Source organism: Plutella xylostella, chromosome 4, assembly GCF_932276165.1.
Source record: "Plutella xylostella chromosome 4, ilPluXylo3.1, whole genome shotgun sequence".
NCBI lineage: Eukaryota > Metazoa > Arthropoda > Insecta > Lepidoptera > Plutellidae > Plutella > Plutella xylostella.
The window spans coordinates 6,081,420-6,095,669 of record NC_063984.1 but is presented as its reverse complement, the minus strand read 5'-3'; the positions used below and the strand labels follow the sequence as shown (position 1 = coordinate 6,095,669).

The following is a 14,250-nucleotide window of genomic DNA, read 5'->3' as shown; positions in this document are numbered from 1 at the left end:
GCGTACAGGATCGGGCCAACGAACGGCCAACGAAGGATATTTATCGTTCGCTAGCGTTGGCCTCCGCATGCTCGTTGGTGTTCGTTAATACGTCCAAATACAATTAGTGCTCGAACGAACGTTCGTTGGCCCATGATTCCGGCTCTTTTCTCTTTCATTCGCAATTTAATCATGGACGACGACAACATCATTATAATTGAAAACATATCGTTGTTACTCTATTCTTTGTTTTTCTGCATGATCTAAATGGCGGGAAATATCCAAGTAATTATCAAATTGGACGTCTACACGCTACGCTCTTTTGCTTCAACTGAGCGTTCGTTCGTTGGCCTTCGGCGACCGTCCAAACAGGGTTCGTTCAAATAGCTCGATTTCTTTGATGTTGCCGCCACGCTTTGGATCGCCGGCACACGCCAACGAGCGATCGTTGGCATTCGCTAATCCGTCCAGATTGCAGCAACGAAGGTCAACGAAACCCGTTCGTTGGCCTTCGTTGGGCCGGTGTGTACGCAGCTTAAAAATAATGAGCCGTTTGTTAAAAAAAAAAGTTTTCATTTTTGGAGAAACAGATGGCGTTGTCTGAGTTGTACTAACTGTCAAACCCTCAGAACACAAATTTTGAGTCAGCTCTCATCTTATTTCCACGGAGGAAATTCTATATCTGCCCTCAGGCGTTCTCTACAGCAACGACGCTTGAAAAATACCCATTCTGAACTTGTAAATTAGACTAAATAGAAGTACTATTAAAAGTAGTGAGTTCTTATTCTGAGTTTAATACTTCAACCTCTTTGCTCTCTGTGTGCAATATTTGACGTTTGGTACAACTCAGATGCACTCATGGAAGTAATAATACAACAGGAATGCGCACTGCACCAAAAAAACGAGCCGACAGAGATAGTCAGCACGGAGCCCTCCATGTCTTTCTATTTTTGGTGACCATAATTTTAGGTAATTCATGAGACATCACTTCTAATCTATCATGTCGCGAATAGGTGTCGATGGTCTCAAAGTCACCTATTATTCGAATAATTCGATTGCAATGTAGTACGAATGTATTTTGGTGATATGACAATTGAGTAAACAAATAGGGTGAAGGTAAAATTTGTATAGATGAGTTGTTGCAGCGCAAACTGCAATGTATTACATTGCATATCTAATTGATATGTTATTTTTCCATATCAATTAGATATTCCCAAGGTTTGAACTAGCAAGTACAAGGCGTGAGTGCGTGTTTTTTTTTTAACTAGCAACAACAATCTGTCTTTTTACCAAATTCTACTAAAATGGATTGGTTTTAATTAAAGAGTTAGGGTTGACGTAAATAATAAGATGAGCGAAATCAAACAACACACATTTTTATAATAAGTATAATACAATGTATTTATTGGATTGTATTTCATTGGAAGGAAAGCTGAAATTTGGGAAAATATAATTTTAAGTAAATAAAATTAAGTTGGGTGTAGTGTTGACAAGAAAGTGTCAAAACAGGTTAACATTAAATGCAACTATGTAAGTACCTAAATTCAAATTCAAATTCAAATGGTTTAATCGACGTAAAATTTTACAATTATTTGTCGATAGTCATCTACCACCATTTCACAAAGGCCCCGTCATTGAGAAGGAAAGAAATGGCGAAAGAAACTCCTCGAGCATCTTTTCAACTTTTTCCTTATAATCTATTACAATTTTTACTTATATCTAGTACCTACAATTTTACTTAAGTACCTATATCCATTTCATTTTTTCAATAGCCTTAGCTGAGGTGGACAAGACCACGCGTTTTTGTCGTTTAAATAATCATTTATACTATAGTAAGCTTTACTACATACAGTGAAACTATAAAGTCCTGAAATTAAATGAGGGCACTGCTATCTTTCATGTAGCAACCCTATATAGCGAAACATAACTGACTTTGATACTTGAAATTTTGCCTGTTAACTTTCTACCTATTTATGTATTTTAAAAACAACTTACCATCCACAAAAAAGCTCTTATAAAAGCTAGAAGGTGTTAATATGAAGGCTAATAGTGAAACCAATAAATAATTATTTAGATAACGTTATTACAACTGTATAAAAAAACTGGATCTGTTGACGAAGGGCACACATAGTAAAGACATCAATTTCTCTTTTTGGACGGCCAGTTCTGTTTCTTCCAGGAGTTAGAAATATTCCATATTTTGCCCTCTTTGGCACGCTGGTCCGATATAACTATAAAATAAAATAAAAAAATCTTTTTGAGTTACACAATGCCCCCCAAATTCACACAATGTGAATTTAGTAAGTAAACAAAAAAAATATCTTCAAGTATCAAAATGTTAAGGTTTGACTCAACTGAAACCAGATGAAACCTACAATCAGTGGTATGTAAACAATGTTCGACTTGGGCTCTAAACCTAGGTTTATCGATAAATGAAGCATTGGTACTAATAAAAAATGAGTTATTACAATTTGTACAATGCTACATACCCGTCATAGACGCTGTAAGAGCGTAAACATCGAACAAACTCCAAATTCGACAAAATGTGTCCAGCTTGATGTTCCGCTAAACATTGTATTAAAACTCGATAAATAACTTCACTAGCTTGACTACGAATATTTTTCTTCATCTTCCTAATTGCAACCAAGCGTAAATTGTTGCTTTTATCTAGATTATCCTTATAATTAATAAGAAAATTCAAAAAAACTGCCAACCGCCTATTGACATAAACAATTGTTATGACTTTTATGTTTCTTTTCTAATGGTGCCAGGCTCCTGAAAATTTTAGTTCCTCAAACATTAATTTCAGGACTTTATAGTTTCACTGTAATGTAGCTTTAACATAATTCTTAAATTTTTGCTCAGTAAGGTTTATTGCTTCATTTGATAATTTATTATAAAAGCGTATACAGTTCCCCATGAATGATGTGTTTGTTTTCGAAAGTCTGAGTGTGGGGAAAAGCAACTTATTTTTGTTTCTGGTCTCAATACCGTGAGTGGCTCCTACTTTACTAAATGAATTTAAGTTTTTACGAACATACATAATATTTTCATAGATATATTGGCATGGAACAGTTAGTATAGCTATTTCCTTAAACGTATCTCTTAACGTGTATCTAAACGTATCTAAAAACGTGTTTACTCTGTGGCCTGTGGGTGTTCCGTTTACATAGTCTAGTTGAAGAAAATCATAAGATTTCAAAAAAAATATCTCAACCTAAGTGCTTCCGCCGGTTTTAAGCTTGATAAATTATCTTATAATACTCATATCTATCACCAAAAAAATCTACAGCGCATAACGCCTTATAAGATAACAGTCACAATAATACCTAATGATACTTAGGTATAAAATAAAACAAAAAGTTGAATGAAACAGGTCCTAAATTAATTAATGGAAAGTGATTCAAAAGTACGAATGAATGGTCACCCTAACCATAACGTCTTTCACAACAGTATAAACGTCATCCGTCATCTTGACAACTTCGGTCTTGTCGTAAAGTATTTAGAAAAATTACCAATATTTTTTATGAAATTATTATTCATACAAATACCAAATATTTCATTAAAATTACATGTTTATAATGATTTATTATAAATTTGTTTTTGAATATGATATGATATACAGTAGTCTATGAGTTAATTTAATTTTTTTTTTGCATAGCTCTCTTTGTACAAAATCTACTAAAGTTTACACAACTAAATCCTGGCAATTGTTAGAAAGAGAGAAAGGGCTCTGTGGTAACCCTCTCTATCGGCTCGCGGCCTCTTTCACTTCAAATATAAATCTTAAGGTGAATTCGTTAGGTCTATTTTTGTTTGCATCATTTTGGTGAGTGCGCATTCCTGTTGTATTATTACTTCCATGGATGCACTATGTTCTCACGACATCTATCGGCTTGAACAAAAACTCAACTGACAGCTGTCAAGGTAAACGGCTCAAAGGCTTCACACATAGAACTTGGGTTTAGCCTTTTAGTGAAATAATTAGTATAAGGTGCCGACACACTAGCGGACGCGGCTTCCTGACGCGACCGATGAGTATGCACGGTCTTTTGAGACATTTCGTGCCAGATCTCTCTCAGACTTCTGAAAGCTGAAGGTTAGCCCAAGGTTACGTCCGCGACTTACGTCGACGTAAGTCGCGACGTAATACTCATCGGTCGCGTCAGTAAGCCGCGTCAGCTAGTGTGTCGCAGGACTAGCGCTTCCGTTATTCATATTCTGCAAAAAAATACCTTTTCAACGACGTATCACTCATTTCTATTGCTGCTGGTCTCAGCTTCCATATGGGCCACTAACCACTACTTTCACAAGCTTACAGCAAATTTGAAATAAACTTGACATAGAAAACTTACTTTCACAAGCATACAGCAAATTTGAAATAAACTTGATATAGACAATTTGACGTTGCAACTACATATCACCCAAATAACAAACTTGCAGCAAGCTTACATGTTATCTGGGATAGATTTGTGCCCATCATCATTTATTTCATTGTCAATAAAATACGATCAGTCTATTATAACCATATAGTCTTGTCGTTAATGGTCGGTGGGTAGTGGGTACATGGTGGTTACATTCCGTCGTTTCATAGTTTCACTTCACATTGCATTTTTATACCTTCTCCGATCCGAATCAACATCATTGTCTGGCCGAATCTCTGAAGAAGGACTTACATTTTATTAATGTTGCCAGTTGAATTAATAACAATAAACAAACGATTTTAACCGGTTTTTAAACTATTCGATTGTCAGAGTCGTACTTCCGGTCCGTGATTTCCCAATATTTTATTTAAATCGATTTTGAAGTGAAACGGCGTAGTTAAAAATATATAGACATTTATAAAATCATAATTTGAATTATTAAATTTATGTGTATTAAAAATAAAAAAAATTAAGTGCATTTTCTATAATACATAAAAAAGGCTCACTTCAAGCTCAACTTGACCTTGCTAGTTCTTTTCCGTTCAGCAACCGCGATTGGAACATGTCTTATTCACCTGAAAGAAGGTAAGTTCTGTTTCTCTGCTAATTCGCACTAAAACGACTGTATTTTTTATGTAAGATTTTCTATGTTTACTCAGATATTAAGTTATTGCATGTTCATTGAGTCAGTCTCTTGCTGTGAGGCGTAATTTTTATTCTCTTTCATGGTCGCCGATTGCCAACATGGCGCTGGAATAAAGAACATCATAATTCAGCTTGACGCACGTGTTTTATCGGTTTCTCTGAAAAGTAGCATAAATGTATCTATACACGCCTTCAGGAGTTGTAGAGAATTTTCGCCTCGTCAACTTTATTACATAGATATTTTAATCTCATGATATGCCAATTTTGACAGGAGCACTCCTTGTGCAGATTTTAATTGATTTTTCTCGTAGACTTCAGTATAACCTATTCGATGTCTTCTTTTGTATGATTAGTTTGTTGAAATATACCGTAGGTTTTTTTGTTATCCTTTGTTATGATGCGGCTTTCTACTTTCACAGGACAGAAGATTGGCCGGAGGATTCCAAGAATGGGCCTTCTAAGGATCAAGGAAACTACGATGGACCTCCGGGAATGCAACCTGAAGGTGCATTGGACACTAACTGGCATCAGGTCGTGGAAAGCTTTGATGACATGAACTTGAAAGAAGAATTGTTGAGAGGAATCTATGCCTATGGTTTTGAGAAGCCCTCTGCTATTCAGCAGCGTGCTATCATGCCCTGCATCCAAGGGCGCGATGTTATAGCCCAAGCCCAGTCTGGTACTGGCAAGACGGCTACATTCTCTATTTCAATTCTTCAACAAATTGACACTAGTATTCGTGAGTGCCAAGCTCTTATCCTGGCCCCTACCAGGGAGTTGGCCCAACAGATTCAGAAGGTAATAATTTGATTATGTCAGTGGTTTTCTTTTATTGAATAACTATACATTAACTAATTCACTGTGTGGCTATGCTTGTTATCTAAAATGACACTGTGATTGTGTTGTAGGTGGTGATAGCTCTTGGTGATCACTTGAATGCTAAATGCCATGCTTGTATTGGTGGTACTAATGTCCGTGAGGACATGCGTCAGCTGGAAAGCGGAGTACATGTGGTTGTGGGCACCCCCGGGCGAGTGTACGACATGATTACCCGTCGTGCCCTGCGTGCTAACACTATCAAGCTGTTTGTTTTGGATGAAGCTGACGAGATGTTGTCCAGAGGGTGAGTTTCTATTTGCTTTTATGTTATGCTTCCATATTCTTTTACAAATGCTGCCAAATTAAGCTGATTTTATACTTATTTTTTGTAACTGAAGATATTTAGTTATTTTCCACTCTAATAATCAGATCATGTTCATATGACTCATCTTCAATTATGAAGGTTCTGATATTTCGGTGCTGTAGCATTTTTTACATGATGGTATAAACCATCTTATTACAATGTCATGCTTCAATTATCATCTTAAATCTAAAATTTTGTATTTCTACATTTAATTGAATATTATTTGGGCTTTATGTTTTCTTAATCTTTATGTTTTGCTATCCAAGTAATATAAACTATCCAAGTAATATTTTACTTTATATCTTATTAAATGCTATTAAAATTCCAGTTTCAAGGACCAGATCCACGATGTCTTCAAGATGTTGTCTGCGGATGTTCAAGTGATCCTGCTGTCGGCTACCATGCCTGATGATGTGCTGGAAGTGTCCCGCTGCTTCATGAGAGAGCCCATCCGCATCCTTGTGCAAAAGGAAGAGGTAAGGTTTCTCTTTATTTTATTCCCAAAAAAATTATTAACATATTTTTGGTATGAGGCTAGGAGATTAAATCAAAGTATCATATGCATAGAAGCGTCCGTAGTCGAGCGGGCCTCAGTGATCGTAACTGATCGCTGAGGTTAAGCAACAACTGACACGGTCAGCCATTGGATGGGTGACCAATTTCAAGTGGTGCTTTTCTGGACGCTTCCGTGCTTCGGACGGCACGTTAAGCCGTGGGTCCCGGTTGCTGCTTCGGCAGCAGTCGTTAAGCCTAGTCAGAGGCCTTCGGGCGGCTTGAAAAACATCTGACTGTCGGGTTGCCCACTTACCCGACAACTCTCTCAGCACAAGCTTGCTTGTGTTGGGGTCCACCAACCCGCACTTGGCCAGCGTGGTGGACTAGGCCTAAACCCTTCATTCATTGGAAGGAGACCCGTGCCCCAGCAGTGGGGACGTAATGGGTCGTGATGATGAATGATCATATGCAGATGCAGACACTCTGTACTGAGATATTTCTAAGTACGAGTTACAGCAATAGTGTGTGGCTGGTGTTCATTATTATTTTTAACTCAAAAATTCATCACCATCAGCTAACAATCTCCTTGTACTGGACATCAGCCTCTTCAATGAAGCATCACAAACTTTTTCAGATTATTCATGAATACCTAATTGTTTTATTTCAGCTCACTCTGGAAGGTATCAAACAATTCTTCATCTCAATTGAACAAGAGGAATGGAAACTGGAGACTCTGTGTGACTTGTACGACACTCTCTCCATTGCCCAGGCTGTCATTTTCTGCAATACTCGCCGCAAGGTAATTAATGTTTACATAATTTATTATGAAGTTATTTTTAATTTATTATGCTGTTTATTGTGAGGTGAGGTAACATCATCTTCTTGAATGAAATATGGACCTGACATATTGACGATTTTGTACCTACCAGTTTACCTGATCGCATGTGAAGATTAGCCATTATTTATTTTAAAAGTACATACTTTAAAATTTTAACTAGTGAGATTTGTAATTTTGCCTTGACCAACTGACCTATTAAAATTTGTGATTACGATTTTACTGAAGTACCTAATTATCATTTCTGATTACATAATATTTTTAACCAGAAATGGGTAATGGGCTAAAGAATACATCACATCAAATGCAAATAAAACGTCATTGACTGGAGTGACACACCTATGAGTCACCTTTATATTTAGGTCATCTTCAGTGTGTGCATTAAGTGTGTATAACACACTATGTATTTTAGTCAGAAGCACTGGCTTTCCATAGCAATCCAATTATAAAATACCTCACATGTTTGACAAACTAGTATTTATTATTATAATATAAGGAGTATACATTTTCTCTTTTGTATTTATTATATTTGTATGACTTCAACCTAAGGTTGCCTGAAAGAGATCACTTTTAGCTATATGGCTGCCTATTGTTTTATATTCTAAATCTAAGAGAAATTTTTTGTCTTAAAATATAGCTATACTACTTCTATTACATAAACAAAGAAACCTGAGTTTACTAGACCGATAAAAACTTTGGTATTCTTAGTCTTTGTTACCCTAGCAGATATTTCCAACCAATGCCAAATCTTACGAGCTGAATTGGAGACGACATAATAACAAACATGTAACTATTATCCGCAGGTGGACTGGCTGACTGAGTCGATGCACGAGCGTGACTTCACGGTGTCGGCCATGCACGGCGACATGGACCAGCGCGAGCGCGAGGTGATCATGCGGCAGTTCCGCACGGGCTCCTCTCGTGTGCTCATCACCACCGACCTGCTGGCCCGCGGGATCGACGTGCAGCAAGTCTCCTGCGTCATCAACTACGATCTGCCCACTAACCGCGAGAACTACATCCATAGGTAAGGAATATGTTCATTATGTAGTGTAGATGGAGTGACATACGTAGGTAACTAGGAAACGTCAAAAATTATTTGCCTAAACTTTTGTTTTTGTTCACAGAATTGGTCGAGGTGGTCGTTTCGGCCGTAAAGGAATTGCTATCAACTTCGTGACTGAAGCTGACAAGAGAGCACTGAAGGACATCGAGGACTTCTACCACACAACTATCACGGAAATGCCCAATGACGTGGCCAACCTCATCTAAGGGGTCTGCGCCATCTGTTCATTCTTTGTGTCCTGCGTTCTATTGCGATATTTATACGGTGTGAGTATTAGGAGACGCCTCCTAAGTACCGCTGTGCCCATTTTATTGGAACTTGTTTTATTTGGACCGATATTTTCGTTTTAGTTTAATTAATGAATACATTATACTATAATAGACGTATCAATATAAGTTAAATATTAACGTAGGAATAAGCCCGGCCCGGCCGGATGGCCCCCGTTCCGCGCAGCCCCCTCTGCCGTCTGCGGAGGGGTCTCATCGGGTACTGGAGAGGCTATTTCAATCACAAAACTGCTAGAAGGAAACATTGTATTGTATCTCTTTCCAGTTGTACATAATGGTAACTGTTTTTGTAATACGGTGAATAAATAAATGAAATATCATAATTGTATTGTTATTGATATAATAAAACTGTAGCACTCCATTCCCGATCGGAACCTCTTTATGCGAATATTGTAATGAAATAGAATAATTTTGTTTACAGAAGATCTGCCTACAGAGCCTGTTGAACGCACTTTGGACACAACTATGTGGAAATAATAAATCAAAATTTCCTTAATAATGTTCATTACTTTCCTTTATAACAAGGTCCTTCTTGTTTTCCTGTACTATCCCATTTACTTTTGCATTTCGATTTTGAAATTATGTTTTCTACATGGTTTATAATTATGTTCATTTCGAATTATTTATATTTTTGGAATAAATTTTATTCAAAGTATTAGTGACTTTTGAGGATATTTTATGTTTAATAATGGTATCGACAAGAAGGCATACCAGAGTTCTAATAGATAAATGAAAGTCAGTGATTTTTTTTTATTAATATCAGGATTCAAGATTTACCTACCAAGCCAAGAGATAACATAATATATTTAACTTTTTCCTCAATACCATTAGTTGATAGGGAGGTAGGTATACGGGGGACGACGATACCGGTTACACTACCAGACTGATGTCTGGTGATGATCGCAACTCTCACGAGTGATAGAAAACCCCGTCGACGTGTCGGCAGTTCAATGTCGTCCCACAGTATCGATCGACCGGGTACATTGACCTGCCAGTGCCGACGGGAAAGCATTGTGACTATCGGATTCCTTATGAGGTTGGCGAGGACACACAGATAGTGAGCGAGCTTCCTCGTTTGCATGGACTCGGCTGGGAAACCTATCTAGGTACTACATCCATCAAATACCGCTATAAGGTCTTCGCACAGTATAACAACTCAGCGAACGGCGACTCGACTCTATGCTAGACATTGATATTTAAGCCCTGTGTCATATGTTCAAGGTTTAATTTCAAAGGTAGGTACTATCGTTCTACGGTGAAGAAAAACATCTAGATGTGTGACCAACCAACCCAGTGTACCAGCGGCAGCGTGGTGGGAAATGGTCCAATCTTAGGAAGGCAGTTTAGACCTTGGTGATATGCACAAAGGTGTAGTTATACTTACACCCCCGCGGATAATAGCATAGGGATAGATTAGCAATAGCTTATAGGATAAAATTTTGAGACCCAATAGGGAAGTATGCCTTAAAGAAACCAATATATGCCTACTTACAAACTTTAATTCACATTTCTTAAAACTACATTATTATTTCATATTATTAGTTACTTGTCTACAACATTTATACAATAAAATATACTTACTCTAACACAGGTACTTAAAATAGATGTACAAGAAAGTCTTCTCATAAACTATAGATAGTCAAAAACAGTATACCTACTAAATAACATGAGATTATTTAAGTATTAAATTAATATCACACTTCTCATAAAGCTTCTTTTTATAACAATGTAATATAAACAAACCTTGATTAAATATCATAAAAATGCAAATAGTAGAATCATCATGAGAACAGCAATAGGAAAGAAGACATAAACATTAACTCTCGGATGGCAGACTGAAGTGAGAATGGATGAATCATTCTCTGCACTTCTGATCCCATCCTTTGTTGGCACTTCTACTATCACCAGCTCATCACTAAAAAATGCTACATCAAATTCACACTCTGTTTGATTGACACAGACCTTGGACTCAGACATGTTTGTATATTGGAATGTTGGTTTATAAATATCAAAAATGGCATGAATATCATTTTGTACTATATCATTGTCACTATAAAAAATATAATAATAGTACCCATCTTGTAAAACGTCATGGGTTACTTTCAGTGTAGTAGTTTTTTCCAAATAATTTGAACCATTGCATTTTGTTGAGTAGGGAAAGTATTCATTTATGAGCATATTGCCACTGTAACATTCTAGCAGACTTAATTCAAAACTGGATACTGATGAGTCGGTGGTGGTGCTATTGAATGCATTTCCTCCATGATACACACCAGCATCTAGCACAGTATTTGGATTGTGAAGTGGTGGAGACTTAATATCTCTTTTAACTTTGTTTTTATTTACAGTACTCTGAATATTTCTTAAAGATCCATCATGATGTTTGTTCTCACCAGGGTGATTAAATTTGGAATGTTTGTTAATGTCATGTTGTATAATATTCCTTGTAGCTAATAGAGCTTCATCTTCTTCATCATCAAGTGTATTAAAAACTTCTTCAGCTTCTTCTTGTTTCCTCTGGGGGTTTTCTAATGTCACTGAAACATGCTCAGGTTTCTCAATGAGGTGTCTGTCTGCTTTGTTTGTAGAGTCTTCTAAAATTCCACAGGTATTTAAAATATTGTCACCTTTAACAACCAGTATTTTTGAACCTTCATACCTTGAACAAGCCTTCAGTTCAACTTTGGCACCTTTGAAGAGATAAAAACCCCAATACTCCAGTGTATCATCCGGTAGGGTCATTGATTTTTTGAGGCGAATATGTTTTCTTTTTTCAGACAGAATAGGCCTCCCTTTCATTTGAAAAGCATTGAATGGGCCATTCATTCTCAGAGAATGCTTTTCACAAAATATGGATGATTGTCCTTTGTGAATTTGGATAACCTCTGAATCTGATATTTTATACATTACATCTGCATATCTGGTGTTTCTCAAATATAGTGGTAGGATGATAAGAATTGTCGGCAGGAGTGTGGTAAGTATACAAAACGTAATTACGCGTCGGATACCATGCATTTTGGGGCCATCTGTAAAAATCAAAGGGAGTCAGCAAATATATTAAGGCATATTCAATTTGTAGTGGTTTTCATCTTAACTTAATAAGTAAGGATATGGAGATTTAAGTACAAGACCATTGAATCAGTTTAAATGCTATTTTATTATGATGAAGAGAAAACCAATAGAAGTGTGTGGCAGTGCATTAGAAGGCAATATAATTGAATTATAATTAAAAGTATGTCTTCTAAAGTATTTGAATTAATACATACTCAATTTAGATTATTTTATTATTGAAAAACTTTAAATTTTATCGGGTCGGGTCGAACAACAAAACATGAAAACAAACAAGTGTCAAAATGAAAGATGACAGTCAGCTGATGATGCTTTTAGGCTCATATTACATTCTTGTCGTGTAGTGCGACTATGGGCCGTTACATTTTAAAGATATTGATCACTTTTAGTATTTTTTATTGTATCGAATGAAAATATACGAAATATCTAATTGTTTCGTTATATAAAATTTGTTACCTATTTACTGTGATTTTTTATACACATAAAATTATCCTTTACCTTTAAAAAAAAAACATTTATAACTTTAAGGGCCTGTTTCACAATGCCTGGTTAATGGCTACCTGTAGGATAAAATACATGCTGACAGCATGTAGGTATTTTATCAGACAGGTTTAAATTTAAAATAACTTAAAATAACGATTTATATTGGCTTTTTAACGCGATTGTGCATAAATAAATATAATAGACCTTCCGTTTTCAGGACTTAACAGTTGGACTGTACAAAGTACATGTTAGAAAGGAAGAAAATTGAAGAGCGCTTTTATAAACCATTGATCCACTGTTGGTAAACCAACACACACTGAGACACTGGATTGAGTTCTAGTTCTACACTTCTACACCAACGCATTTTTTTGTCAATACAAAATAAAAACGATCATTTATTTTTTATTTCTCAAACGGCTCTATTTCTGTCCAAACTCCATAGTCAAAGGAAAACTTACCGCTATCCTTATTTTGTATGAATGTATATTCATAATTAGTATTATAGTATGTTGCAGTTGGTCTCTCAACATTATTAGGCATCGTAGTTAAACGAATTAATAGTTGAAGGTATCCAATTTGAATAGTTAATCCGTTTCCACCTCTGCTATCCACTTTTTCTTAGACAAATCAGTTAAGCAGGAATCAATTATGAAAGTCACTTCATGATAGGTAAGTACAAGTTTTAGTTTTCATGCATTTAAGTAGGTATGCAGTCGAACTAAATATACGTTAACGCTCACAGTGTATCACACTTCGGCTTAAACTGGAGTAAAAGATAAGTTATCATATAATTATCAGCTTTTATTTACTTATGTCAGTAAATTCTGTACCTACTGTTGATATAGGTAGTTAGGTACCTACATAGAGTAGTGTTTATAGTGTTGATTAGCACCTATACATTGGTACATCCATAAAAATATTAAGTATAGGGGAGACCGGGGACAAAAGTAACAGCGGGTAGAAAGTAACAAAGACTCTGTGGACTTCCCCAATGGTCTTAACGTCCCAAGCGACAGCTGGTAGTCAGCATGCGATGCCCCCCACGCATGATATCATTTTCCGCGCCCGTGCCGCAGTGCAAGGTTGTTTTAGTGAGCATTTCGTGATTTTACACACCCAAAGTAAGATTTTTGGTGTTTATTCATTTAGTGTTTACGTAGGATTAAGGTTCCAAGAACCATATGACTATTTGTTCATTGATTCATTATAAGATTGTCTGTACCATGTCATAAATTGTTTTCGAATAACACGTGCTGTTTTAAAGTTATGTCGCCTGATATTTCAAAAATGGGGATGGGTACAAAAGTAACAGCTCGCGGCAGGACAAAAGTAACGAATTACTTACGTAAGTTTGCCATGTCAAATTTTTTTTTTTATTTTTTGTTGTTTTGATTAGATATTTGTGTCATAGCATTGTATATTATGGCACAAATAAAACAACTTCTTATCAGTTAGTCAGTTTAAATGATGGATCTCATTTACAGTTTATATTAAGAAGTTTTTTTTTGTTTTGTCAATAAGTCATAAGTTTTTTTTAGTTTCGATAGTTTTTTAAGAAGATTTCTTAACTAAATAATTTGATTGTTTTTTTTGTTCTTTATTTTGAATCGTATTTATAACATTGGGCAGAATTTATGGGTTGTTACTTTCGACCCATGCCTTGTTACTTTCGTCCTGACCATGGGGTCGAAAGTAACGAATTCCCTTTTTTTTTTGAAGCTTTAGAAATTCTAAAATTTGAGATGCATTAAGTAAAATTATAATGGATATTTGTAGACTATATA

General features: G+C 36.1%; 2 protein-coding genes across 4 annotated transcripts; one reads left to right on the top strand and one right to left on the bottom strand.

Moving 5' to 3' along the window:
* The first annotated feature begins 4,771 nt into the window (after positions 1-4,771).
* Positions 4,772-9,413, top strand: LOC105384068 (eukaryotic initiation factor 4A). 2 transcript variants are annotated; one of them, XR_005254862.2, is made up of 8 exons: positions 4,772-4,988; positions 5,468-5,846; positions 5,957-6,171; positions 6,560-6,707; positions 7,394-7,525; positions 8,365-8,588; positions 8,689-8,893; positions 9,336-9,413. XR_005254862.2 is itself a non-coding variant. In NM_001309116.1 (7 exon segments), coding segments are annotated over 7 exon segments (1,266 nt in total). In that variant the 5' UTR covers positions 4,937-4,965; the 3' UTR covers positions 8,834-9,233.
* LOC105384069 lies at positions 8,972-13,240 on the bottom strand. Of its 2 annotated transcripts, none has more exons than XM_011554231.3 (2): positions 12,925-13,240; positions 8,972-11,940 (listed from the first exon to the last, which is right to left on the bottom strand). In XM_011554231.3, exons 1-2 carry the CDS (start codon positions 13,004-13,006, stop codon positions 10,670-10,672), a joined length of 1,353 nt encoding a protein of 450 aa, XP_011552533.3. In that variant the 5' UTR covers positions 13,007-13,240; the 3' UTR covers positions 8,972-10,669. The 2 variants fall into 2 exon arrangements, with proteins under 2 accessions (XP_011552533.3, XP_011552534.3); XM_011554232.3 differs by lacking the exon at positions 12,925-13,240 and adding an exon at positions 12,181-12,254.
* Between the last annotated feature and the right edge of the window lie 1,010 nt (positions 13,241-14,250).

Coding starts and splice junctions, on each gene's coding strand:
- LOC105384069 (XM_011554231.3), bottom strand. CDS start 13,006: ATGCCTAATAATGTTGAGAGACCAACTGCAACATACTATAATACTAAT. Junction 11,941..12,924: donor CATACAAAATAAGGATAGCG/GTAAGTTTTCCT, acceptor TGATTTTTACAG/ATGGCCCCAAAATGCATGGT.